Here is a 25,372-nt window from a genome sequence, read left to right on the forward strand (position 1 = left end):
ATATATGGCTTTTCATGCCTCCGAGATGGTCTTTAAGAAAGCAATTTAGCTTTTTACTATAATTACATGCTAAACTTTACATTCCTTAAGTCTTGCCAGAATATCATTTTCCTCCTTTTCCAGCATACCTTTTTTTATGATTTAAACTAAAGTCCGAGCAGCAAATATTATTAACAACTACGTCTACATCTTTAAAAATCTAATCACATTTTTCTGCGGAGCTCAAAGGATACCATCTCACCCACAAAATTAACGGTCATTTTTTAAAAAATATCAGCAGATACTGAGTCCATAGTCGGATTTTCCCTGAGCCCCAGACATGGCCTTCGTGGCTCATTTTTCTACACCACATTCCATCCAGCACCAACCCCAGCATTCTACATCCTTCACACTCAGCACTGGGAACAACCCTTTTTGTACCTTTACACCAACAGGCTGAAGAAGCTTCGGCAATACTCTGTGAAGCCTTCTCCGGCTTTTGATTTGTCTCATGTCTTAGGGGTATCACTTAAATTGGTTTCCTCTGTTGCTGCAATGCTTCTTTGCGTATGTAGGGAGAGAGTGGAGAAAAGGGACATGGTTCCTCCCGTGTTCTAGCCTTGCTAGTTTACATCCAGGCTTGGATTCTTCTCTTCTCTCCGCCTATTTCGGCCTCATACTTTGCAAGTTCACTAAATCAAATAGGCCAGAGTTTACAGGCCTGTGTGAAGAGCAGTTGATTTTATACTGAACCACCCTTTTCGTAACGTTCCTTCAATTTTCTTTCATGCGTGGCCCTTTTTAGTGAAGGCAGCTAGTTTTATTCCCAGTGTTGGCAAAAACCTTAGTAGCCAGTACATTACGTGAATTTAATACTGGGTCGTGTGGTGGTATCCTATTAATGTCGTTGTGCCACGTGGTGCTAGAATTCTGAAAGTTTCGTCTGTAACAGGATTTCTTGTTTTCCTTTAAAGATTAACTGATTTGGGGGGCGCCTGGGTGGCTCAGTCGGTTAAGAGTCCGGCTTCGGCTCAGGTCATGATCTCACGGTTCGCGAGTTTGAGCCCCGCGTCGGGCTCCATGCAGACAGCTCAGAGCCTACAACCTGCTTTCGATTCCGTGTCTCCCTCTCTCTCTGCCCCTCCCCTACTCGCACTCTGTCTCTCTGTCTCTCTTATAAATAAACATTAAAAAAATTAAGGATTACGTAATTGTGTATTCTCTTAAAATCTTTCAAGAGAACGACCTAATATTCGACCCTTTTATGTTTTCTAATAGAGAGGAAAATCAAACTGTGTGTAATTGTCAGAGAATACACCAGTTCTGAGTGTTCTGGAGGAATGTCTCAGCGGTATTTAGTCCTAACATCCATTCATTCAACACATTTTTTTTTTTTTGAGCCATTTTCAGTAGCTACTGTTTGAGCTATTGTCTGTCAGGTACTGTGTGTGTGGCCTTTGACCGCTTACATGCTACTCATGGTGAGTCAGGTGCTGTTCTAAGTGCATCCCAAGTATTAACCCGATTTCTCGTCGTGCCCCTGTGAACGGAAGCACCTCCTGTAAGTTTGCCATTTTACAGATGAAGACATGGGAGGCACAGAGACGTTAACTAACTTGCTCAAGGCCACAGAGCCAGGATTCAAATCCAGGCGGGCCGGCCCCAGGGTTCACAGCTCCACCACGCGGCAAGATACCCCGTCTCATTGCGCCCTGTGTTCTGCTGGCTCCGAAGGAGGCAAGAAGCAGGGATCGCTGTTGTTTCTGCTCTAGAATTTTACAACTTGGACATCCTAGATGCTTTTTGCTTTGTTTCGTTCTATCTCATTTCAAATCAGGACAAAGCACAGTTGTTTGGATATATCTTTTTTTTTTTCTTTTCATAATTCTTTAAAAATGTAAAAACTGCTCTTAACTTATAGGATGTGTAAAAATAAGCTAGGAGCCATATGCTCCATGCCATTGATCATTTGTCCTTCTTTGATTACTCTCTGTGTTTTCAGCCAACTCTGTTTCAGACTCTAAAGATTTCCTCCTACCACCGGACCTTTGCATATGCTCTGCCTGCCCTGGTGCAGAGTGGTCTTTATCCTCCAGACCGCATTCACCTTGGTTCTTCTCTAGGTCACATTTCAGTCATCCCTTCCTCATGTCTCCCTTGCTGTGCACCCCAGGTCTGGTCAGATCTTATTCTTTTGGGTCTCGTAGTCATTCATAATTGTTATCACCACAGTAATGTCACATTTAATATGGATGATGATGTCATTGTCCTTTTGGCTTTAGCCTCATGAGCTACCCTTGCTCCCCAGTGTGTTTCTCCCAATGTCCCAGCTGCCATTCTTGTCTTCCTAGAGTCCACTCTCCACCCTAAGTAGCCAGAGCCATCCTTAAAACTTATATCTCATTGAGTCATTTCCATTGCAAATGAGTAAACTTGCCATTTCTTAACATGACCAACATGGCCTCCCAGCCTTCCCATCTGGCTCCAACCTTAATTTCTCCCGAGAACCTCGTCCTCTGCCCCCTATGCTAGCTGGCTTTCTCTGCATCATGCTAAGCTTGCCCTCACCCCAGGGCCTTTGCATTTGTTCTTCCTTCTGCCCCAACCATCCCCCCATGTTGACTCTTCCAGGCTTCTCTGTCTCAGTGGCCTTCCCCGACCATCCTATTTGAAATGCTGCTCCCATCCCTCCCTCCACAAACACATCTATTGTAGTCACTGATTAGTACATTAGCCCCTTTCCTTTCTTTGTATACTTATGAATTTTTTTTTCTTATTTATTTGCTCCTCTTGTGCCTTACCCACTAAAATGTATGTTCCAGGAAAGCAGAAGCTTTGTCATACTCACAAGTCCACTGCCGGTGTCTCGAATAGCACCTGGCACTTGGCAAAAGCACCGTAGACATTGTTGATCCGATGGCCAGCGTGCAGTATAGACAGGGCTCCGTGGATAGGTGAATTAATGCCTTGCCCTTGTTTTTGCTCATTAAAGTTGATGCCCATTTCTTTCAACTCAAATACTTAACTATCCATTGACTAAAGGAAAAATGTCTGGATCCTTGGTCTCTGCAATTTAGCGTTCCTCACTGTTAAAATTCAGTACCACATTGAATTATTTTATTGTCAACCTTATGTATTTGTTGTTCCTGATTGTGCATTCTGTGGCTATCCCTACCTCATCCTTACACCCACTTTCCATGTCCTTACCAGCTCACACACTTCTAGCTGACAAGAATCACTTCCCCCTTTGAATTTCTGAAGCATTTAATAGGCAGTGTGTCTGTTACTCATATAGTAATTAGTGTAGATTCTCTTGCCCAGAAGAGATAGTCGTTAAATCTGTAACGATGATACATTCTCACTTCAGATGAAGGTTTGTGTATATATCTCACCCTTAATGCCTGAGTCATGAATTTTTGGCATCTCAGTTTTGTTCTTATCTTCCTTAAGCAGGAGTCCATAACCTAGTGTCTGGGGGAAGCATTTAAACCATCTGCAAGGAATGCTTTTAGCTGCGAATAACTGAAAACCCAGATCTTGGTGGTAGGGAGCCCTGCACTGGTGCAGCAAGGCAGAGATGTGACCTTTCTGGATCTTTCCATCCCAGCACCTTTATCACCTTCTGCATCTGAATGTTTATCAACTAACCCTTGACAGATGGCTGTTGCCCTTCCAGGGAGAAAGTAGAAACACAGAAGGGCAAAGGAACAAAAACACTCCGACTACTCAGTATGATGAGTGTTCTCATCTGGAAAGTAAAACCTTCCTAGACACCCCACCTGGAGGTCCAAGCAGATGCCCTCTGGCATTATCCTGAGACGTGGCAGTCGCATGACCTTCTCTACCTGCAAGGGAGACGGGGTATGGAGTGTTCGGTGTCTTACTATCTCTGATCGATGAAGGGATGGCAGAAAGGAGTTAGGTATGGCTTTGGGGTAGCTTACATTTTCTGCTACGGCACAGTTTTGGGGAGAGAAGGTGGGAGAGATTCTAATAGTACAACATTAAAGGAGAGTAACTTGTTTTTCTGTAGTAATCATCAACATATGTGGATTGAATTCTATACGATCCTCAAATTCATTTACAAAATGTCTGTATTAATGAATTAATTACTTTGGAGAATTAATTACTTAACCCATATAGTCTAGTTAGTGAGGCCATGGCTGAAGGAGCCATATATAGCCATATACGTATATACATATATACGTATACATATATACATATGTATATATGTATATGTATATATGTATGTACATATACATATGTATATATATACATATATACATATGTATATATATATATATATATATGTATACGTATATGGCTATATATGGCTCCTTCAGCCATGGCCTCACTAACTAGACTCACTATATATATATATATATATATATATATATATTTATGCATGTGTGTATACATGTACATATGTGTATGTTTATATATGTGTGTTTATACGTATGTGCATGTGTATGCATAAATATGTATAAACATATACATTATTAGTTGCATTTCCTTCAGATCATGATTTTCACTAGTGAAAAAATTCATACATATATTATGTGTAATTATTATATATAATATATCATATACCATTATTATTATTGTTAATATTATCATGCTTCTACCTTCATAACTTGTGCCCTAACTGGATTGAGGGTTAGGAGTGGAGAGGTATTTTTTTCAGATTTGGAGACCTTGAAAATACAATTATTATATCAATTAAAGAGCTCTTATTCTAGCCCAATTGTGAGAATATTTAAGAAGAGTGGGACAGTGTAGTAACAGCATCCTCTCCCTTTTTTTTTGTTTTTTTTGTTACAATTTTTTAGGGGCGCCTGGGTGACTCAGTTGGTTAAGCCTCCGACTTCGGCTCAGGTCATGATCTCATGGTTCATGGGTTCGAGCTCCGCATCGGGCTCTGTGCTGACAGCTCAGAGCCTGGAACCTGCTTTGGATTCTGTGTCTCCCTCTCTCTCTGCCCCTCCCCCACGCATGCTCTATCTCTGTCTCTCAAAACTAAATAAACATTAAAAAAAATTTTTTTTAAATTTATTTTGAGAGAGAGAAAGGGACCGCATGAGGGAGCTTGGGGGAGGGACCAAGAGAGGGAGAGAGAAAGCAGGCTCGATGCTGTCAGCACAGAGCCCGACACAGGGCTCGAACCCACAAAACCTGTGAGATGATGACCTGAGCTGAAATCGGGAGTCCAGCACTCAACCACCTGAGCGCCCAGCATCCTCTCCCTTTTATCCCTCTTTCCTGAACTGTAACTTACATAAAGAGAAATGGCACATAACATGGGTACACACGGCTCGTGAATTTCAAAATTGAGCATACGGGATAGCAGACACCCAGATCCCAGCACCGCCTGGCCAGCCCCCGCAGAGGCCTCTCTCCTGTTCCCTGCCAGTCACAAATCTCCCCCTCGCCAAAGTGCAGTGCCTCTGAGCTCTGGCAGCAGCGTGGAGGGTGCCTGTTTTCACACTGTATGTAAGTGGAATCAGGCCCTGCATCCAATTGTACATTTGGCTTCCAACAGTCCCTTTAGATGGGAGAGATACCGGCTTTTTCTTACTTAGCTCTGCCCCCTCTTGAACCATTTACTGGGAACCATGAAAAATAAGCTTCTATTCTTTTCTATTTTCTCACGTTTTCTGACAACTACTAATTTTCCTAATTTCGCAGCAGCAATTTTCTTTTTTTTAGTGTTTATTATTTAAAGAAAGACAGAGCGTGAGTGAGGGACGGACAGGGAGAGAGGGAGACACAAAATCCAAAGCAGGCTCCAGGCCCTGAGCTGTCAGCACAGAGCCCGACGCAGGGCTCGAACCCACACACCATGAGATCGTGACCTGAGCCGAAGTCGGATGCTTAACTGACTGAGCCATCCAGGTGCCCTGCAGCAGTAATTGTTATAGATACTGCTTTCTGGAACAAACTGACTCTTCAGCCCTTGTACCCTCCAGGTTAAACTCTGAGAGCACGAAGAACTGGGGCAGAGAAAAAAATTTGCTTTATTTTCCTTTCCTATATCCTGACTCTGGGTGACGCTTTCTTCCCCTTTCTAGTTCAATAAACATACATGTGTCTGGGCATCTTCCTGTTGAGACTTGCCCCCGCCCTGGCCCGGGGTTGATCTTACATTTGGAGAATTGACAGCTGTTCTGTTTCATATCCCCCACCCTCCCCCCCTACTCCCCCCACCTCTGCCATCACTGGGTGTTCAGGTCTCATGATTGTCCAGTTCACATAAAGCATGGGAATCACAGCTTTTTTTCATGCTGTTTCCTCTCCTTTGTCCTACAAAGGGGCGGAAGAAAGTCGAGTCTTAGGAGACACTATGAAAGAGTAAACACAGCTCTTTTAGAGAATGCAAATGGTGACTTGTTTTGCATGACTCAAACAAAAAGGAATTAAAACTGGTATGTGAATCAGAATCTTTCACTGTCTGAAGGGAACATCACAGAGGAAACCACAAGTGGAAGGTATTAAGGTCAGCCTTTATTTAGAAATTGAAGGAGAGTCACCTTCGTGATGGAGTGTATCCTTCACTAAAGTAAACTCTTGGATGCTGACACGTAAAATTTCATTCTCGGTGATTTAATTCCTCATAGAAATGTCCCTCTGACCCTTTAACCTTCTTATTAAAGTCAGGTACTCCTGAGATGATCAGCATTTTCAGATAGTTCCCTCGTTCTTTAGAAGCGTTTCTCATTATTGGAATTTAACAGCTATACAAGCTGTCTACTATACATTGACAGACGCAAAGATGTGTGAATGTGATATGAATATTCTACTGTGTTACCAAGGGACTGTTTCCTTGTCAGTCCTTTGATTATTTGTAAGGAAATTGCTTCATGATGCCCAGCCTCACACTTCCCCAACTGGCCCCTCCTTGGCCCTTTCTTGCACGGTGCTCAGCTCACCTCAGTCACATCCAGGAGCAGAGCCGTCCAGCAATTGAAGAGTCGGTGGAAGATTAATTTTTCTCCCCTTTCTGGGTTTCCTGCTGTTGGTGAAAAGTGCGGCAGGCAGTGGAATGCTGGCGTTTGGCATTCTTTGGGAAGATGCACCATTGTGAAAACATAAGTGCGCGCTGCTGTTTTAATAGTGTCCAAATAGATCATTGAATTTATGGACATCTAAATTTAATTCCAGAAATCAAAGCTATGGTAATAAGAGCTGGACCTGCGTTCTCTTAGGCCAAGTAATTTAATTCCTCAGCGAGTTGAACTATTATGTATTTCTGTTCCTTATTATGCCAGTAAATTGCTCAGGCAGATGCAGTGATGGATGATGGGCATGTATTTCACTCTTTTTTTTTTTTTATGGCTAGACACATTCTAGAATGCAGATCACTTTAAACGCAGCTGTTTTCATAACCGTGTTTTCCGTTTGGAGCCTAAGTCAAGTCCTAACAGGGGAGGTTGGGGGAGGTTCTTGGGGGTACCCATAGTCATACTTTTATTGTCCCGCCTAGAAGCACAACGCTGTCTTAACCCTGGGTCACATCCTTGGACGCTGTCATTCCATTCGTGCCTCAACACAGCATTTATACTTCGTGCTTTAAGGAGAATATTGGCTTCGTCTGGTTTGTCTCCTGGGCTCTACCTCACTTTTCTACTTAATTTGGAGACTTAACTTGACTGGACACAGAAGGGAATAAATCAGCGGGGGGCACACGTCGGATCATTCTTCTGTGCACACGACTACAACAGTGAGATCCTATAGAAAAGTGAGGAAGCAGGATACTGTGTAAAATTCAGGGCATCTGAGCACCTGTTAAGAATTCTTGGGAACTGTTGCCTCAACTAGACTTTTGTGCGGGAATGCAGGCAGTCGAGAAACAATGATTGCACCCTGTTTATCTCTAAGTGGATGAAGGCTTCTATCACCTGATTATCAATGCCAACATTTTCCCTTCTTACTTTTTCTTCATGGCCTCATGGAAGTGTTAAAATTCCTGGTCAGGGTCTTCTCTGTTCCATTTGTTTCATTACCACACTAGTAAGTTATCATTAATATTATTCTGCTTAGTAAGTTTCTCCTTTTTCTCTGGGCACGTGCTTCAATTTCTTTGGATGTGTTCATTCATGATCCTTGCATCATTGATCAGCATCAGAAAGGTGGTCCACTTGGCAGGCCATACACATTTTTATAGAACTTCCATAAAAGTTCCTTACGTTATGAGTTAATTGATAAAAGGAATTCCTTCTAGTGCTATATCCATCTCTTTACATACCTTTTTTTTGTTGTTTATTTTTGGGAGAGAGAGACAGTGCAAGTGGGGGAGGGGCAGAGAGAAAGGGAGAGGAGGACACAGAATCTGAAGCACAGACCCGTCAGCACAGAGCCTGACGCGGGGCTCGAACCCACGAACCAGGAGACCATGACCCGAGCTGAAGTCGGATGCTCAACCGACTGAGCTACCCAGGCGCCCGTAGCTTTTTCTTTTTCATTCTCGGCGAAATGACTTGGAGCTGTCTTTCAGACTTCATTTGCAGGTGCCTTTTGCCATCTCCCTTCCCGTCCCCCCACACCACAGAATCCTACTGTTCTAGTTCCGTAACATGTTCGAAATCTGATTCCCTGTGCAATGCCCAGCTCACTTGGAGCTTTCCCAGGCTCCAGGTGTGGCTCACACAAAGTCTTTAGGTTCCTGTCGCTTCTCCCAACCACAAGCTTCTTATAGGCAAGAATCAGCTGTGGGGCCACAATACCCCGGTCTCTTTTTTTTCCGTGGACAGAAATTGTCAGCATGGCAACCCTCAATCCTATTCTTGTGGTCTTGTCACATGAGACCTGTGGCAGTCGCTCTGGTAGCTTGAAACGCCCAGCACGCGTAGATCTTCCTCCTGTACTGTTTTTGTGATCTGAGCTAGGATGAAATGTGTGTTTCTGCTATCTAGCCAGACGGTATGTGATGTATACTTTCGCTTGTTTAACGCTTAGGTTCCTGTCTTCATTTATCACCTTTCAAATGCTCTTGACCATGTCTGCACTGCAGGTACTTGATTTCTACAAGGATGTCTCGCTCGGGCTTTCTGATTCTGTTCGAGACTACCCTTCTGCCCTCCAAATGTGCTGATTTATTATTCAACACTGTGCATCAGGATATGCATACTTAATGCCTTATGTATTATTTCTGATCCCCTTCCCAATTATACTGTGATTTACTGGCTATCTGTTAACCATTATTCTCAGCATTGCATATTTCAGTGGTTCTCAGAATATCGTACCCTGAATACACCAGCATCAGTATTGCCCAGGAAGTGGTTAGAAATACAAATTCTCAGGCCCCGTCCTAAACCCACGGATTCAGAAACCTTGGTGGGTGGTGCCTGGTGGTCTGTGTTTCAAGAAGCCTTCCAAGTAATTCTGATAGTCGCTGACATTTGACAACCCCTGAAATACTTGATATTCTACAGCATGCCACAGGGAGCAAGAGTAGGGAAGACCACTGTATAGTTTCAGTTGGTCTCGCTGACCGCTGGGTATTACAGATTTATTTACACCAGTTTCTTCTTCCTCATCTATATCCAGTTGAATAGCGGTATTTCAACTGATTTCCGCCTTTACTGAGTGTCTATACCATGCAGATGCTGTGTGGTATTTTCGCATACATTATGAGAAATCATCCTACACAGCAGATTCAGCTTGGATATTCCCCTTCCTCTCTCCTGTTTAAACACGCTTTGTTTTTTTTAGAGCACTTTTAGGTTTACAGAAAATTTGAGCAGCGAGTAGAAAGAACGCCCCCCTCCCCTCTTTCCCCCTACCCCCACACTTCCTCTGTTGTTAACGTCTTTATTAGTATAGTACCTCTGGCCCAATATTGATACATTAGTGATAAAGTACATAGTTTATATTAGAGTTCACTTCTTGTGTCGTACAGTTGTGTTGGTTTTGACAAACGCATGTGTCCTGTGTTCACTGCGACCGTATCTTACAGAGCCTGCTCTAAAAAATCCCCTATGCTCTGCCTGCTCATCCCTCCCTTCTTCACCCCGACCGCCACCCCCACCAGGAACCACTCCGTAATTTTGCCTTTTCCAGAAAAGCATTTAGTCGGACTCATGGAATAGCATTCTTGCAACCGTGTAAACTAAGAAGAGCTGTGCCCAAGGGGCAGAACGCTGTAGACCTAGTGAGCTAGGATTCCCACATACACCTGCTGGCTTCCAGCCTCGTGTGTGTTGTTTGCCCCGAGGGCCACATTGCCTCCAAAATCACTACCGTCCTTTGTTGTCGCTTCCCCCCTCCCCTTTCTGAAATTTGTTTAAATGACTGTCACCGTTGTTTCCATCTCCTGCTGCAGTGAGGACAAAGTAGTAGAAGTAGCCGAGGAAGAAGAGGGGGCTGACGTCGAGGACGAAGAGGCCGAGGATGACGAGGATGACGAAGATGGTGATGAGGTGGAGGAAGAGGCGGAAGAACCCTATGAAGAGGCCACCGAGCGAACCACCAGCATCGCCACGACCACCACCACCACCACGGAGTCTGTGGAAGAGGTGGTGCGAGGTAATGCGCTGTTTGTTGGGATTTCCTCCGTCAGGGAAAAGGAAAGCCTCGTGCCCGCTCCCCAGCCTAGCACCACCGCCGTCCCCAACCAAAAATAAGATGCACGATTACAGGTCTTAACGCTTGTGAAGCTCTCTTTGGCTTAACCAGCAGTCCAACAATTCATTTCAAATGATGTCAAGTCCCAGTGACACGCACTGTTCCGCTTGGCACATGCCAGCTTGTTGTGCAAAACTCCAGCCGACCAGGTGCGATCTCACTCGGCTGAGGCTGAGTTAGGTGACCTGGTTGGCACGTCCCTGGCAGTGGGTGTTTAATACGGTCTTATTACCTGTTGTCTCTTTCACCACTTGAACTATGAGCATCTCGAGGGCAAGGACTGGCTTTTACTTATCATGCAGAGTGCCTGCTTTGTAGAAACTTCTAGATAAATCTTAGGCGAGTGAGTAGTTGGAAGTAAATGCCATTGAACGACAACTTTTGGTGGGGTATCACATTACTTGTGGCTGTGAAATGTAACGGGGATGATTTTTGTGTTGTCTTTACACTGTTTTACTGGGGGAGGTGGCACAGGGCCTTCTTTGAGAGATAGATGTTGTGTTAATATCTTAAGACTTTCTTTTTTGGTACTTAATTAATGCTCCTATTAAGAATGTTGTGACACGAATGAACTAACAGACTTCCTTTTTTGTCTCCCTGAAACGAAAGCAAGGGTTGAGTTTACACTGAACAACCAAATGCCATGATAGCAACTAGTGAATTGTAGGGTTGTGTTTCTTAAAGGGGATGCCTTTGTTTTGCAAATAGTGAAAGATGGTCCTAGAATGAGATCCAGTGACTATGGATGGATGGAGTTTTAATGTATTCAAATACTTTTAAAGTCCGCCACAAATGCTACAATATTGTAAGTTTTCCTCTCACTTTTTATTAAGGTAAAATGAGTTTAGCGCTGTTGTTAAATTGGAGCTTAAAATGGGTTAGTTTCTCTGCCTTAAGTAGATTCCTAATGACCGCTGTAATATCTTCTTTCCTTCACTGCAAATTATCTTTAATTTACATATAATTTACATATAAAATTCACTCATTTTAAGTGTATTAGTGTATAATTCAGTGGCTTTAATAAATTTACCAAATTAAGCAACCACCCTCATAATCCAGTCTTAGAACATTGTCATCATCCCGATAAGATCCCTCACACCCATTCAGTTAATCCTTGCTGTCACCGCCAGCCCCCAGCAACAACCAATGTACTTTACGTCTCTACAGATTTGCTTTTTCTAGACATTTAATGTAAGTGGGATCATACATGCTCTTTTGTGTCTGGCTTCTTTCACTTAAAATAGTGTTTTTGAAGCTCTGGGTTTCTTTACCTTGTAGCTTTTAAGAAAGACTGACATTATTCTGGGGCGCCTGGGCGGCTTAGTCAGTTAAGCGCCGACTTCGGCTCAGGTCATGATCTCAGGGTTCACGAGTTCAAACCCCGCGTCGGGCTGTGTTCTGACAGCTCAGAGCCTGGAGCCTGCTTCGGGATTCTGTGTCTCCCTCTCTGTCTGCCTCTTCCCTCACACTCTGTCTCTCTCAAAAATAAGTAAACATTAAAAAAAAATTTCTTTAAATAAAACACTCAGACTTAACTGAAAATTCATTGAAAGAGTCACATATTCTTTAAAAAATGTAGCAGAAAATAGATTGCTTAACTTTATCATTCTCTGCTTAATGATAACTTCTTATTATATTTAGCACATAAGAGCTTCTGTAAGTAGATCTATATTTAAGTAAATGCAGGTTTTATTTGAGCCGCTGCTTTCTCAAAACTCCAGACATCCTTTCCTGGAATGTTCTTCGTGTACCTCTTAGGATCACCTGTGGCAGACTGACTAAATGAACTTGTTAGCTTCTCTTTTCCTAGAAAAGAAAAGAGGGATTTTTTCGGAGCTTCTCTTCTTGAAACCTAAGAAGACTACAAATTACTGCAGTTAGTATTCTGCAGTGACTCTGACTTTTTCGGGGTCTCCACCAGGGTAGCTATTTACATAATAATGTCCGTCTACTCAACATTGGTTTTTGGGGGGGTGCCTTTTGGGTACAAGCCATTTTGCTGGGCTTGGTGAATCATAGGATGAGAACACACGGGATAGCCGGCCCTCATGGATGTTAAAATCTCGTAGGAAATTTACATCAAAGAAACACAGAGAGTCATCTGTGTTAAAAAGCAGGAGCCCAGAACCTACTTCAAAGAGTAAGAGATTGATCAGAGAAGGATCTATGGAAGGAGATGGAAGTGGAAAGGCTCATGGCAGCGCTACCAACGGATTTTATTTTAGCGTACCTTAGAGTCCGTGGGGATAGCAAAACAGATTTGCCCCGGGAGGGTACATGGCAAGTCTGGGAGACAAGGGTAGTCTGATTTAAACTAGAGCAGATGTCTTAGATAAGAGAGTTACGGGGAATTCGGTTGGGGCTAAAATGTGGAGACCTTCAGTGCCAGGCCGGCAAGCATGAGCATGAGCTGACGGGGATCACTTCTGCCACGTGCGGAGAAATTTTCTGGTAGAAACAGTGAAGGGATTTTGTTGTGATGTTGCTGCCGTGAGGAGATAGGGGAACAGGGAGTAACACAATGAATGCAGTGTAATGAGAAAATACCACGTAAACTTTTGCCGATATTCCAAACCAACAGAATTCCCTTGAGATAATACGGTCTTATTATGTTCTGAATAAGAGAGAGAAGTCTCTTGAGATAATGGGGTCTTGTTATGTTCTGAACAAGTCCAGATCTTTTGCCTGAGGTTTTCTCTCGATGTAGCGTTATTAGCTAAGATCAAACCAGAGGGGGACGTAGGTTGCAATATTTTCTGTAGGAAGACAAAGACGATTAAATGATTGGTTTTAAATCTCCAAGCAAGAGACTTTTTTTGGTGTATTGGGTCCATGTCAGAGAGTTTGCTGAATTCCCAGCTAACTCCAACAAAGAAGTAGAAGTTTAAACGGTTAATGTTAAAGGGGCCAGCTGCAGAGAGCTCATTCCCTCCTGGTCACTGGTGTAGGTGAGTTATGGTTCTTCCCTGAGGAAGAACAACGGTAATGCCATACGTGATGGCTGACTTTGTACAACTCTGCTTAAAAGTAGCCCAGCTCCTGTGCTGAAAATAAAAACCACAAGTGACTTGCAAGGAAGAGATATTGAAAAGAGGCTCACAATATAGTTGTCACTGGTAATGTTTCAGTGCCTGAGAGAAAATGTGATTCACACCTATACTTAATAAGAAAACTGTTTCTTCATTACCAACATACTGCTACTAATACGATTCCTTAACGTGCTTCGTAACAAAAACTCAATCCCTTTGTAACCTGTTTAAATTTGAAAGAAATAAGTAGGGGGAAGGAAAGTCTAAGACGCTTCGACATGGTCATCAAATTTTCAGCTATTTTGTATTAGAATCAATGATGCTGAAGTGGAAGATGTCAGTTCTAACTCTGTTAGCAATTCCAGAGGAAAAAGTGAACACACTACCGTATCCATCTGGCTTTAGGATTTATTGGTTTAGGTGCTTAAGGAAAACTTGGATATTGATCCAGTGGAATAAGCCAATACCAATTTGAGTGAAACCACAGTATATTTAGACTCTTGCTCCTAATTTTCTTTGATCTGAGAAGGAATAACACTTCATGAACCCAAGACGTCAGGGCGATTTCTGACTCACTCATGGATTCTAAACTGGTTGGGCATTGGTATTATAGGGGCACCTGCGTGGCTCAGTTGGTTAAGTGTCTGACTGTAGATTTCAGCTCAGGTCATGATCCCACGAGCCCCACATCAGGCTCTGCCCTGACAGAGCATGGAGCCTGCTTGGGATTCTCTTTCTCTCTCTCTCTCTCTCTCTCTCTCTCTCCCTCCCTCCCTCTCCCTCTCCCTCTCCCTCCCTCTCCCTCTCCCTCTCTCCCTCCCTCCCTCTCTCCCTCCCTCCCTCTCTCCCTCCCTCCCTCCCCCTCTCTCTGCCGCTTCCCTCAACACGCTCACTCTCTCTCTCTCTCAAAATAAATAAATAAACTTTAAAAAAGCAATTGTTTCAGGGCACCTGGGTGGCTCAGTCAGTTAAGCGTCCGACTTCGGCTCAGGTCATGATCTCACAGTTCGTGAGTTCAAGCCCCGCATCGGGCTCTGTGCAGACAGCTCGGAGCCTGAAGCCTGCTTCAGATTCTGTGTCTCCCTCTCTCTCTGGCCCTTCCCCTCTCTCTCTCTCTCTGTCTCTCTCAAAAATAAATAAACATTAAAAAAAAATTTTTTAAAAAGCAATTGTTTCTATCTTTTAATCCTTGTGACAGTGCTGTGTGGTAGAAATCTCATTTCTCCATTTACAACTAAGACAACTAAGGCCTAGAAAAAAAAATTTTTTTAATTGCCCATGGTCACAAAGGTGAGAGGCATGAAGGCAACACTGAGATCCAAGTGGACCAGGGTATTTCTACTACATTAATGTCAAAATTTTCTTTTTCCTTTTCCTCTTGTTTACAAATACTATTTCAGTTTAACCTGTACTCCCTGGTAGATGTGGATCCCTTTTCTGTAGTCCTGTATTCATCCTATAATATTTCACATGGAACGCTTCCTAAATTTTAGAATTATTATTTAGATACTAATAATAATAATCGGGGCACCCGGGTGGCTCAGTTGGTTAGGCATTGAACTCCTGATCTGGGCTTAGGTCACGAGCTCGGTGAGATCAGGTCCCGAGTCAGGTTCTGTGCTGACACTTCCCAGCCTGCTTGTGATTCTCTGTCTCTCTCTGCCCCTCCCCCACTTGTTCTCTCTTTCTCTCTCTAAATAAATAAACATAAAAATATTTTAAAAATAACAAAAAACACTGTGATAAGTAATAATAATAATAATAATAATCAGGGATCAGCAAACTATGACCATGGGGCCATATGGCCAGTTACCTATTTCCTAATACAAAGGTTTTCTTAGGGCACAGCCAATCCCCTTTGTTTATATACTGTCTGTAGCTGCTTTCATGCTACAGGTGAATATTTGCAAGAAAACGCCATATGGCCTTCTAAACTGGAAGTGTTTACTGTCTGGGTCCTTACAGAAAACTGAAGAAACTGGTTATTAGAAAAGTATGAGGGAGTTTTTTTTATTTCAAATACTACTTTCATTAAGGTAGTTTTATTAAGTTTAGTGGCAGACTGCTATGGTGTTTAATAGAGAATTTTTAATGATTTCGTGGCCTTGGGCTGGTTAAGTAACATGTGAGTCTATTTTCATGGGTATGGTATAGACACTGATAGGACGTTCCATGTGTGTTGAACAAATTACTTTGGACAATCCATGTTGAGCATTTACTATAATGCCTGGCACATTGTAAGTATTTGGTTTCTTTTAGAAACACAGGCTGCCTTCGGGCACCTGGGGGGGGGGGGCTCAGTCGGTTATGCATCTCTTGGTTTCAGCTCAGGTCACGATCTCACGGTTCATGAGTTCGAGCCCTGCGTCGGGCTCCATGCTGACAGTGGGGAACCTGTTTGGGATTCTCTCTCTCTCCCTCTTTCTCTGCCCCTCACCTGTTCACGCTTGCGTGCACGCACTCTGTCTCTGTCTCTCTCTCTCTCTCAAAATAAATAAAACTTATTTAAACAAATTGAAACAGCACAGGCTGCCCAGAATCAAATCCCAGTTCTACCACCTAACCATGTAGATTTGTATCAGTCAGGGAATCTGTAAGTCACGCTGCTTCTGTACGTCATTTTAATTGTTTTGGGAAGATTCAATGAAATACAATCTATGAGCAACATTTAGCACAGTTCTGGTAGACAGTAAGGGTTCAATTAACCCAAAGTGCTATAGCTGTCTTGATTATAAGCATTATTCTGATTTTTCAGAGAACTAATGTTTACTACTAATTAGGAATGACCAAGGTAAACCAACAGACTGGTTTTTTAATAATAAAAAACATAAATGTGATACATCCACATCTATCGGTATAATAGAGGTGGTATTCATAGATATATGTTAAGAATAACGAGCAACTTAAACTCAGTTTCTTGGTTAAAATTTTAAGATTTTTTTGTTTTGTTTATTTCGAGAGAGTGAGAGAGAGAGCAAGCGTGGAGGAGGGGCAAGGAGAGAGAGGAAAGAGGATCCCAAGCAGCCTCCATGCTGTCAGCACCGAGCCTAATGCGGGGCTTGAACCCACAAACCGTGAGATCATGACCTGAGCCGAGATCGAACGTTGGCCGCTTAACTGACTGAGCCACCCAGCTGCCCTTGTTTAAAATAGTTTTTAGGAATATACATTGTATATTAAAATACCTGCAGTTAAAGTTTATGTCTAGGTGACGATTAAACCCAGATACTATTAAATGCTACTGCATTTCAAGATAGTGTTTCGCTTCTTGCGGGTATTTTGAACCTCTTGGAAGTTCATCTATTAAATGGACCAAGACACAGATACAGGTAGCTCTTTAAGCATCGCAGACTGATGAGGTTAAAAAGTTTGATCTCGTGTTGCTTGCCTTGGGCTAGATGGCCGAACGCCACAGAATTATAAAATCTTTCTTCTCCCTCTCGTAGCCATTAACCTGGGAGTAGCGCGATGTGATTTACTGCTGTATGTTGTACCAGCATCAACCCTCACATTTAACTCACTCACATTTAACTTTTCACAGAATTTGGGGGAAAACTGAACCGAACTGGCACACATGAAAATGTGTTCACATACTCTTGTCGGAAGCCTCGTGGCAGCGTGCTGCCCAAAACTGAAAATAAAGCTCCAGTTTGTATTTGGGAACAAGGCAAAGGGATAACGACTCCTCCCTTTCCTGGAAGCCTTTACCTCAGTGTTAATGACTAAGGGCAAGCAAGATCCACCCCTGTTCCCGGACCAGAACGTAGCATCCTTCCTAACGATGTCAAGAGAACCCGTGTTGGCCCTGGGCCATAGATGTGACAAGTGGCAGCCTGTTATTTTGTGCCCATGGCATGGCAGCCATTGATTTTGAGGTATTTGGTATATCCTTTGATAGAGGCAGAGGGAAGCATGGCTTTGACACCTTCTTTCCATATTGCTTGATAGTCCTGATTCAGAGAGCCCAGTCAGGTAGTTTGGTTAAAATGTGACAGTGAGGAACACAGTCATATAAAAAATTGTGTGTGTGTGCAGACATAACTTTCTATTTTTTAATAACAAATTTATTGAGATATGATTTGCCTAATCGTAAAGTGCAGAATTCAGTGGTCTTAGTATACTCACATAGGAAATGTTTTTGAACTTCATTTTGCTTGGTATTTCACAGGACTAGTAGTGCTCATGGCCAGCACTTTCCTTCTTCCATTTCTACCCTGTGTGTATAAAGACGCCATGTCAGAGGGGCGCCTGGGCGGCTCGGTCAGTTAAGCATCTGACTCTTGATTTCAGCTCAGGTCATAAGCTCACGATTTGTGAGTTCAAGCCCTGCATCAGACTCTGTACTTATCAGCACGGAGTCTGCCTGAGATTCTCTCTCTACCCCTCCCCCGCTCATGCGTGCCCTCCCTCCCTCCATCTCTTTCTCTCTCTCTCCCTCTCTCTCTCTCTCTCTCTCAAAAGTAAACAAATGAGGGGCGCCTGGGTGGCGCAGTCAGTTAAGCGTCCAACTTCAGCTCAGGTCATGATCTCGCGGTCCGTGGGTTCGAGTCCCGCGTCGGGCTCTGGGCTGACGGCTCAGAGCCTGGAGCCTGCTTCCGATTCTGTGTCTCCCTCTCTCTCTGCCCCTCCCCCGTTCATGCTCTGTCTCTCTCTGTCTCAAAAATAAATAAACGTTAAAAAAAATTTTTTTTTAAAAAGTAAACAAATGAACTTTAAAAAAAAAAGATTCAATGTTAGAATAATGGACATAATAAGCCAAAGGTATTTTAATGCAATTATGTTTAACTCTATTAAAAATAAATATTTTCATTCTAGTTCAGTTAAAATCCAGAAACCTGATCTTTCTCATGTTTTGCCCAAATCAGTTGCTGTTCAAAAAATATACAAATGCCTCAGATACAACAATTGCATATATCTCCACAACGTGAAGTTTGCAATTAAAAAAATCAAGGGGCACCTGGGTGGCTCAGTCGGTTAAGCGTCCGATTCTTTGGCTCAGGTCATGATCTCACAGTTGGTGAGTTTGAGTCCCATGTCAGCCTCCACACTGAGCATGAGAGCCTGCTTGGGATTCATTCTGTCCCTCTCCTTCAGTCCCTGCTCGCTCGCTCGCTCCCAAAATAAACATTTTTTTTAAAAATCAACCCTAATAAAAGAAATCCAGCAAATGAGAGGAAACTTCATTTAAACACCATGTCGTTTCCAGAGGCACTGCCTTTCCATACACCTCCCTGAGGAGGGTCTCAGATTCCACCGGCAGATCCCAGAATTGGGGGTTTTCATGGAAATCTGTACTTCCCTTGTAGACAGATGCTTTCTGGACTTTGTAAGCAGGGTGGGTTACACCTCTTTCTCTCAACCATGAACCATTTTGCCCTTCTGACACTTCATTGCTGGTTTCCAGCCACCCTTCCAACGTCTGACCTGTTAGGATTTTGTTAAAAGTGTGAGAAATCAAGGTGAGGTGAGGCTGATATTCAGGAAAACCCTTCAGCCTTCCAGACAGCAAAAAAAAGCCCACATTTTAAAAAGTAAGAGACTCCTGGGGCACCTGGCTGGCTTGCTCTGAAAAGCATGTGACTCTTAATCTCGGGTGGTGATTTCGAGCCCCATATTGGGTGTAAAGATGACTAAAAAAATAAGTCAGTAAATGTTAAAAAAAAAATAAGTAAAAATATGAAAATTAAGAGACTCTTGAAATGGAAAAAGGAGTTTTGAACAGAAGACTGGTAAAGCTGCACTGTGTTTAGTTTATAATGGTAAGACTGTTCAGGTATTTAACTGTGAGGACAGGGTTATCTCTCTTTTTCTTGAATTTATTTATGTTCTTGAAACATATGAAAGTATCACAGACTAGGGACAGAAATTTTGTGTTCTTGCATGCAAGCTCGAATTCCTAATGTTTCATGCTAGAAGCATAGAAAGCCCTTGCTGGGCAGTCTCATGACTAAATCCGTTCTGGAATTTTTTTTTTTTAAGTTTTTGGGGTTTTTTAAAATATTTACTTATTTTTGAGAGAGACACAGAGCGTGAACGGGGAAGGGGCAGAGAGAGAGAGAGACACAGACCCGAAGCAGGCTCCAGGCTCCAAGCTGTCAGCACAGGGACCAATGCGGGGCCCGAACCCACAAACCGCAAGATCATGACCTGAGCCGAAGTCCGACGCTTAACCAACCGAGCCACCCAGGTGGCCCTGGAATTGTTTTTTAAGTTTATTTATTTATTTTGAGAGAGAGCGCGCGCACAAGCAGGGAAGGGGCAGAGAGAGAGAGAGAGACAGAATCCCAAGCAGGTTCCACACTGTCAGTGCAGAGCCCCACATGGGGCTCGAACTCATGAACTGTGAGATCATGACCTGAGCCGATGTCAAGAGTCAGATGCTTACCCGACTGAGCCACCCAGGCGCCCCTGTCCTGAAATTCAATGCCGGTTGTTAGGCCAGATTTGTGAGGTGTCAGTGACTGTTGCTTATTATCCCCCCCAGTCTCAGGATTGGGCACAATTACTAAAATGCCACGTGAAATCTTCTGGTAGTAGGTTGGACTGAGGCAGGGCTTTTCAGCCACAGCATTAACAGTGTTTGGGGCCCGATGGTTCTTTGTTGGTACTCTTCTGCTCATTTTAGGATGTTCAGTAGCACCATCCCTCCCACCTGGTACCAGTAACACCCCCCAGCTGTGACAGCTCCAACTGTCTCTAGGCATTGCTGGATGTGTCGTGGGAGGGGATGGTTGGGGACAGATCCTCTCTGGTTGCAGACCACTGGGCTGTGCTACTGAGATCTACAGTGATGCCCAGCGTTAAATCTATCTGAGCAGAGAAACTCCCCTGCAGTATCGTGTCTCGTCTTGATGCCAGCCGTAACCCTTTGCTCGGCACTTTGCACATCCGTAGGTAGTCGGTGCAGAATAAGCAAACAAAACCTATGCTAAAACAAAGAGGGTAAATATTCATTTATAAGGTGAAAACAGATATTTGAGATGTAGTGTAGTTTCATAGCTTAGAGACAAGTCACAAAATATTTTTTAAATACTACGTATGCACATTTGCCATATAGGCAGTGAGAGATGGAGAAAAACTGCCTTCCTCACTTTGTTTTATATTCTTCCAAAAGCAGTTTGCTCTCCCCTGGTGCACTGTTTTAAAATCGCAAATGGGTGGGTAGCAATCAGAGACACGTGTTCTCAGCTGGAGGCTGCCCAGCCTTCCTGCTGGGCTCTGTGACAAGAGACCAGCTAAAATGGCAAGGTGGACACGCTCAGTCTCCTCCAGAAAAGAGCCTGAAACAGCAGGACCATCCTCCAACCTCTGCCTCGCTTATCCTGGAGCATCCTTCTTGTAGGAAGAACAACGCCTACATAATAACCCTTTCTTTAAGGAGAGGTGCTACAAAGAAAGTAAATTTCAAGTCTCCTTCGTTGTGTCTTTATTTGTCTAAATAAAAATAATAGCTGTGATATTTCTGGTGTTCTGGCATGTTCCAAGAACATCACTTCCATTCAGATTTCGGAGAAGTGTAAGTTCTCATAGACTTAAATGTAAGTATGGTAGTTATTATCTCAGTATTGGATTTAAGGCACACGTATTAAACTCTGTCAAAGAAATATGTATCTCTAACATATTTAAGTTTTTGAGATACAGCATATTTGAATTTTACAGCTCTACTAAAATATGTCCTATTCCTCTTCTCCCAAATAGATGTGGACTTCTTTTTGTAAGCCAAAACCTACGCTGCCTTTTACTGATCCTTCCCCTCTTGGTCATTTTGGAAAGTGATTGGGTCTTACATATCTGGCTTTGACATTTCAACGGCTCATAAGAGGTGTAGGGTGGATCACGCTGCTTTCTCAAACATTAACGTCCATTTGGGTCACTGAGGCATTTGCTACACGTGGATTCGGAGACAGGGTTCTGGAGTGGATCCCGAGTCCCGGGTATGCTGGCCCAGCGGATCATGGACGGCACTTCGAGGGATAGTTTCTAGTAGCAATTCATGCCCCCCGTCCTTTGCAGTTGTAGGAGATTGAGACAGGGAATAAGAAACGGAAAGGGAAAACTATCCTTATCTTTCTCTTTCATGCAAAGTGTGAAAGAACCCTGATGTGTCTTCCCGCTGAGCAGCTTTGTAAAAATTCAGCTTTCAAAGACCAAGCAAATTAGAAGAGTCTTACTATCTTCCTCCATGTACCTGTGATGAGTATCACTTGTGCCCTTCTTTCCTCTCATTGGTGTGGTGTGGACAACTGCTAGCCTGTAAAAGATAATTCAAGGGTACAGGAATCTGGTGAGCCACAGCCACTGGTAGCTTGAAATACCCATGGCGGGACTGTTTACACCGTGGACATCATTGAACATTATAAATCACACTCCCCCACCCCCCACTGGAGATAACCAGTTTCCCAGCATACCCTGCCATTCCTGTCAGTGAGAATAATCGCTTTGCCTTGTTTCCAGCAGAGGACACGGCATCTTATCTTATTCGGAGTTTGGAGCTTCTTGTAATACTGTGTTGCACTTCTACACAGCTTAGTGAAAAACAGGTTTATTCCCATAACAAAGTGGAAACAAAGGACTCGGGAAAAGTCCCAGTGGTGCCCTCTTGTGAATGCTTGCCAGCACGTCACCACGAGAAGACTGATGGGTCTAAATACTTACAAATGGATCGCCTTGAGGTGGTGGCATTTTATAAAAATACTCTCTCCTCATGGAGAGATGTGAGAATTGGGTCAGGTGTAAATGGAGTGACAGGTGTATTGGGTAGCCTCAGAGAATCGACATAATTTGGTAAAGGGCCGGTCAACCACAGATACCTTGTAGAGACTTCCATGACACCCGTCATTTCATACTGAGTCCGTGAGTTCATTACCTCGCACAGCTGTTCCCATCATTTGCTTATCTGGTCCAACCCGTATTTGGGGCTTAAGTGAGATTTCTAATAAGACGTTCATTCAGCCTTGCTTACCTGTATCTATATGTCTCTATTTAATAAAATATGATTACTATATAATAAATACCCAGTCATTTATTGCCCTGATCAGAATTATTTTCTGTTGGGCAGGTTTTCTGATAACTACTTGCTAATTGCAGGCACATTATAAAATCTCCTTTTAATTAAAAGTACATATACCGGGGCGCCTGGGTGGCCCAGTCAGTTAAGCATCCGACTTTAGCTCAAGTCATGATCTCACAGTTTGTGAATTTGAGCCCCACGATGGGCTCTATGCTAACAGCTCAGAGCCTGGAGCCTGCTTTGGATTGTGTGTTTCCCTCTGCCCCTCCCCTGCTTGCGCTCTGTCTCTGTCTCTCTCTCAAAAATAAACGTTAAAAAGAAAAAAAAGAAAGTACGTGTATCTATTGTTGCAAAAAACACACTCTTAAAAAATAATTGTTTTTCTAGTACGTTGACTTTCTAAAATTTTTCTTAGAAGAGTTCAACACAGATGTGGCCACTTTATTCTTCAACAGAATATGAGATGTGTTGTAATAACTTAGGCTCACAAAGTTGCACCCTAGAGCGATGTTTAGAATTGCAAGGACAAATGAAGCTGAAGAGTAGCTATTCTAAACTTATCATTTGCATTTAGAACATAAGGAGATTCCGTAAAAACAGGTCTCCTGCCCCTGCATAGCTGTGATGGGGAGGGGGGGGGGGGTCTGTGGCAGACAAGTACAAGAAGACACATTTTGGTACTCTTAAGAGGTCTAAAATGGGAGGATAGCTATGAGTTACAGAGCCGTGATGAGTTTTGTTGCCTATGCTCCTGGGGTCATGCCATGGGGGAGAGGCATTCGAGTGCCAGCTTCAACCACAACGGAGGCTCAGAGGACACCGTTGTCTGGGAGTCTTGTTGGAATTAGTACAGCCTGAGGAAGAGGTTAATGATGAATACTGTCATGTCTTAGAAACAAGAAAGAAAGAGCATGTCACATGAACATGTACAGATTGGTGAGGGGAATGCAGAAGAGAGAGCCTGTAGGTATTTCTTACAACTGACAGGGAGAGAAACTAAGGTCCGTGAGTGGAGACAGCTTAATGGCTGTGGTTTGCCAGGGACCCCACATCTGGGGCATGTGGCTTTTAGCTCTGTAGCCCAGAAGCTGCTTTGTCAGTAGCTCAGAGGTGATCAGACTCTCTCCCCTCCCGAAGCTGTTTGACCCTTTATAAGTATGAATACCAGTTCTTTAATTTGTGGGGGATAAATCAGATTGCCAAGGGGGTGGGAAACTTGTGTGAATGGATTGGCAGATTTTCATCAGACAGGAGAGCTCTGTGCAGAAATCAAATTGAAAACACATCATGGCTTCACAAGGATGGACTTTTAAAGCAGCAGTTGAATGGGAAGACCTTAGTGACGGTGCCATGGAGCTTGATGCTCCCAGAGCCAGATATTTCCATCCGAAAACCACCTAAAGAGAGCCAGAAGCACCTTAGATATCTGTTACGCTGGCGTTTCTCCTGCACAGTGTTTGACCTCCACCTTCTGAGCTCAGTGCTGACCGTCCTTCCCTACTCTGTTGACGTCATCATGATGGTGGTAACTTCTGGTTTTGCTATCACCTCTTTGTCTCAATAGGAAAGAGCTTTAAGTGGTGTGTATAAGCAAGTTAAATAGTAGTTCTCTTTTACATAGACCTTGTCGATCTTTATCTTTGAGTGAATGGTCAGTCTGTTAAATATTCCTACTTTGGAAGCTCTGAACTCTGCATGACTTTTATCTTTTAGAAGGATGCTTTTCCTTGGTATGACAGTAAAATTAATAATCAAGACATCTGTGTGTGCTAAGGCATCAGCAGGCTCTCTAGAAGCCTAGCTAGGGCAAGACATAAACTCAGAGGGAGAACTGTTTTCCCTTTAAAAAAATGGAATATACGTGGGAGGTAAGGTTCCTATTCTACTCACGATAACTTTACAAATGGAATCAGATAAGTTATTGCGCTTGTATCAATCAAGGATCATGAAATTGATCTTGGGGAGGGTGGCCAAGCATGCTGACAGGTAAGATATATTTTCATGTAAGAGCATACGTGGTGTGTGTTAACAAATCAGAATTGATTGACTTTGTTTTGTTGTTTGGGGCATTATTGTCCAAGGGACGGATTAATGAAAAATCAAAAATTATATTTTACTAGAGTTAATATAACTGGCTGTCAATCCCATTTACAGATGTTGACATATGTTTTCAAATATGGTCAGTGGACAGGCTGGTTCTCTGGAAACTGGATCACATTCGAAGTATATTTATTTTATACTTTATAATTTTTTAATGAAATTTAATATTTATTGTATACTTTATAATTATTTTATACTTTGAGTCAAGGCTGTTCTTCGTGAAGGAAAACAGTCAGATGTTCATGAGAAGACAACGTTCTTTGCATCGTAAACAGACACAACCCTTTTACCTTTAAAGCTGACTGGAGGTTCCTTGAGAAATTTGTTTCTTACCGGGAAGAAATGTTTCCGCGTGCAGACCCTTTGGGGCACTTGCTATCAATCTAAAAGCAGCTACCAGATGTGCTCACGTTCTAGCAGGAATCCTTTCATTCCTACTGAGCCACTCATTAAACCAGATGAGAATGCACTGCTTTGTTTCAGAGGGAATTCTAACCTCCTGGCTGGAGATTAAAGTCCTCGGTACATGTTTGGCAGAGGCCGCCCAATAATCCCAGCCCCGGTGACCAACCCCCGGCGGGTGGGTGGGGGGGATGAGTAAGGTGTAAGAAAAGTAAACATGCACGCGAACAGC

General features: G+C 43.1%; 1 protein-coding gene across 7 annotated transcripts in view; it reads left to right on the forward strand.

The window, feature by feature from the left end:
* Positions 1-25,372, forward strand: part of LOC102960478 (amyloid beta precursor protein) — a 269,032-nt gene that overhangs the window by 143,178 nt on the left and 100,482 nt on the right. For all 7 annotated transcript variants that reach the window (XM_042956847.1, XM_042956848.1, XM_042956849.1 and 4 more), the window contains one exon: positions 10,298-10,500. In XM_042956847.1, coding sequence (XP_042812781.1) covers positions 10,298-10,500 — 203 coding nt within the window. The remainder of the gene's footprint in view (positions 1-10,297; positions 10,501-25,372) is intronic.

This window comes from Panthera tigris, chromosome C2 (assembly GCF_018350195.1).
Source record: "Panthera tigris isolate Pti1 chromosome C2, P.tigris_Pti1_mat1.1, whole genome shotgun sequence".
NCBI lineage: Eukaryota > Metazoa > Chordata > Mammalia > Carnivora > Felidae > Panthera > Panthera tigris.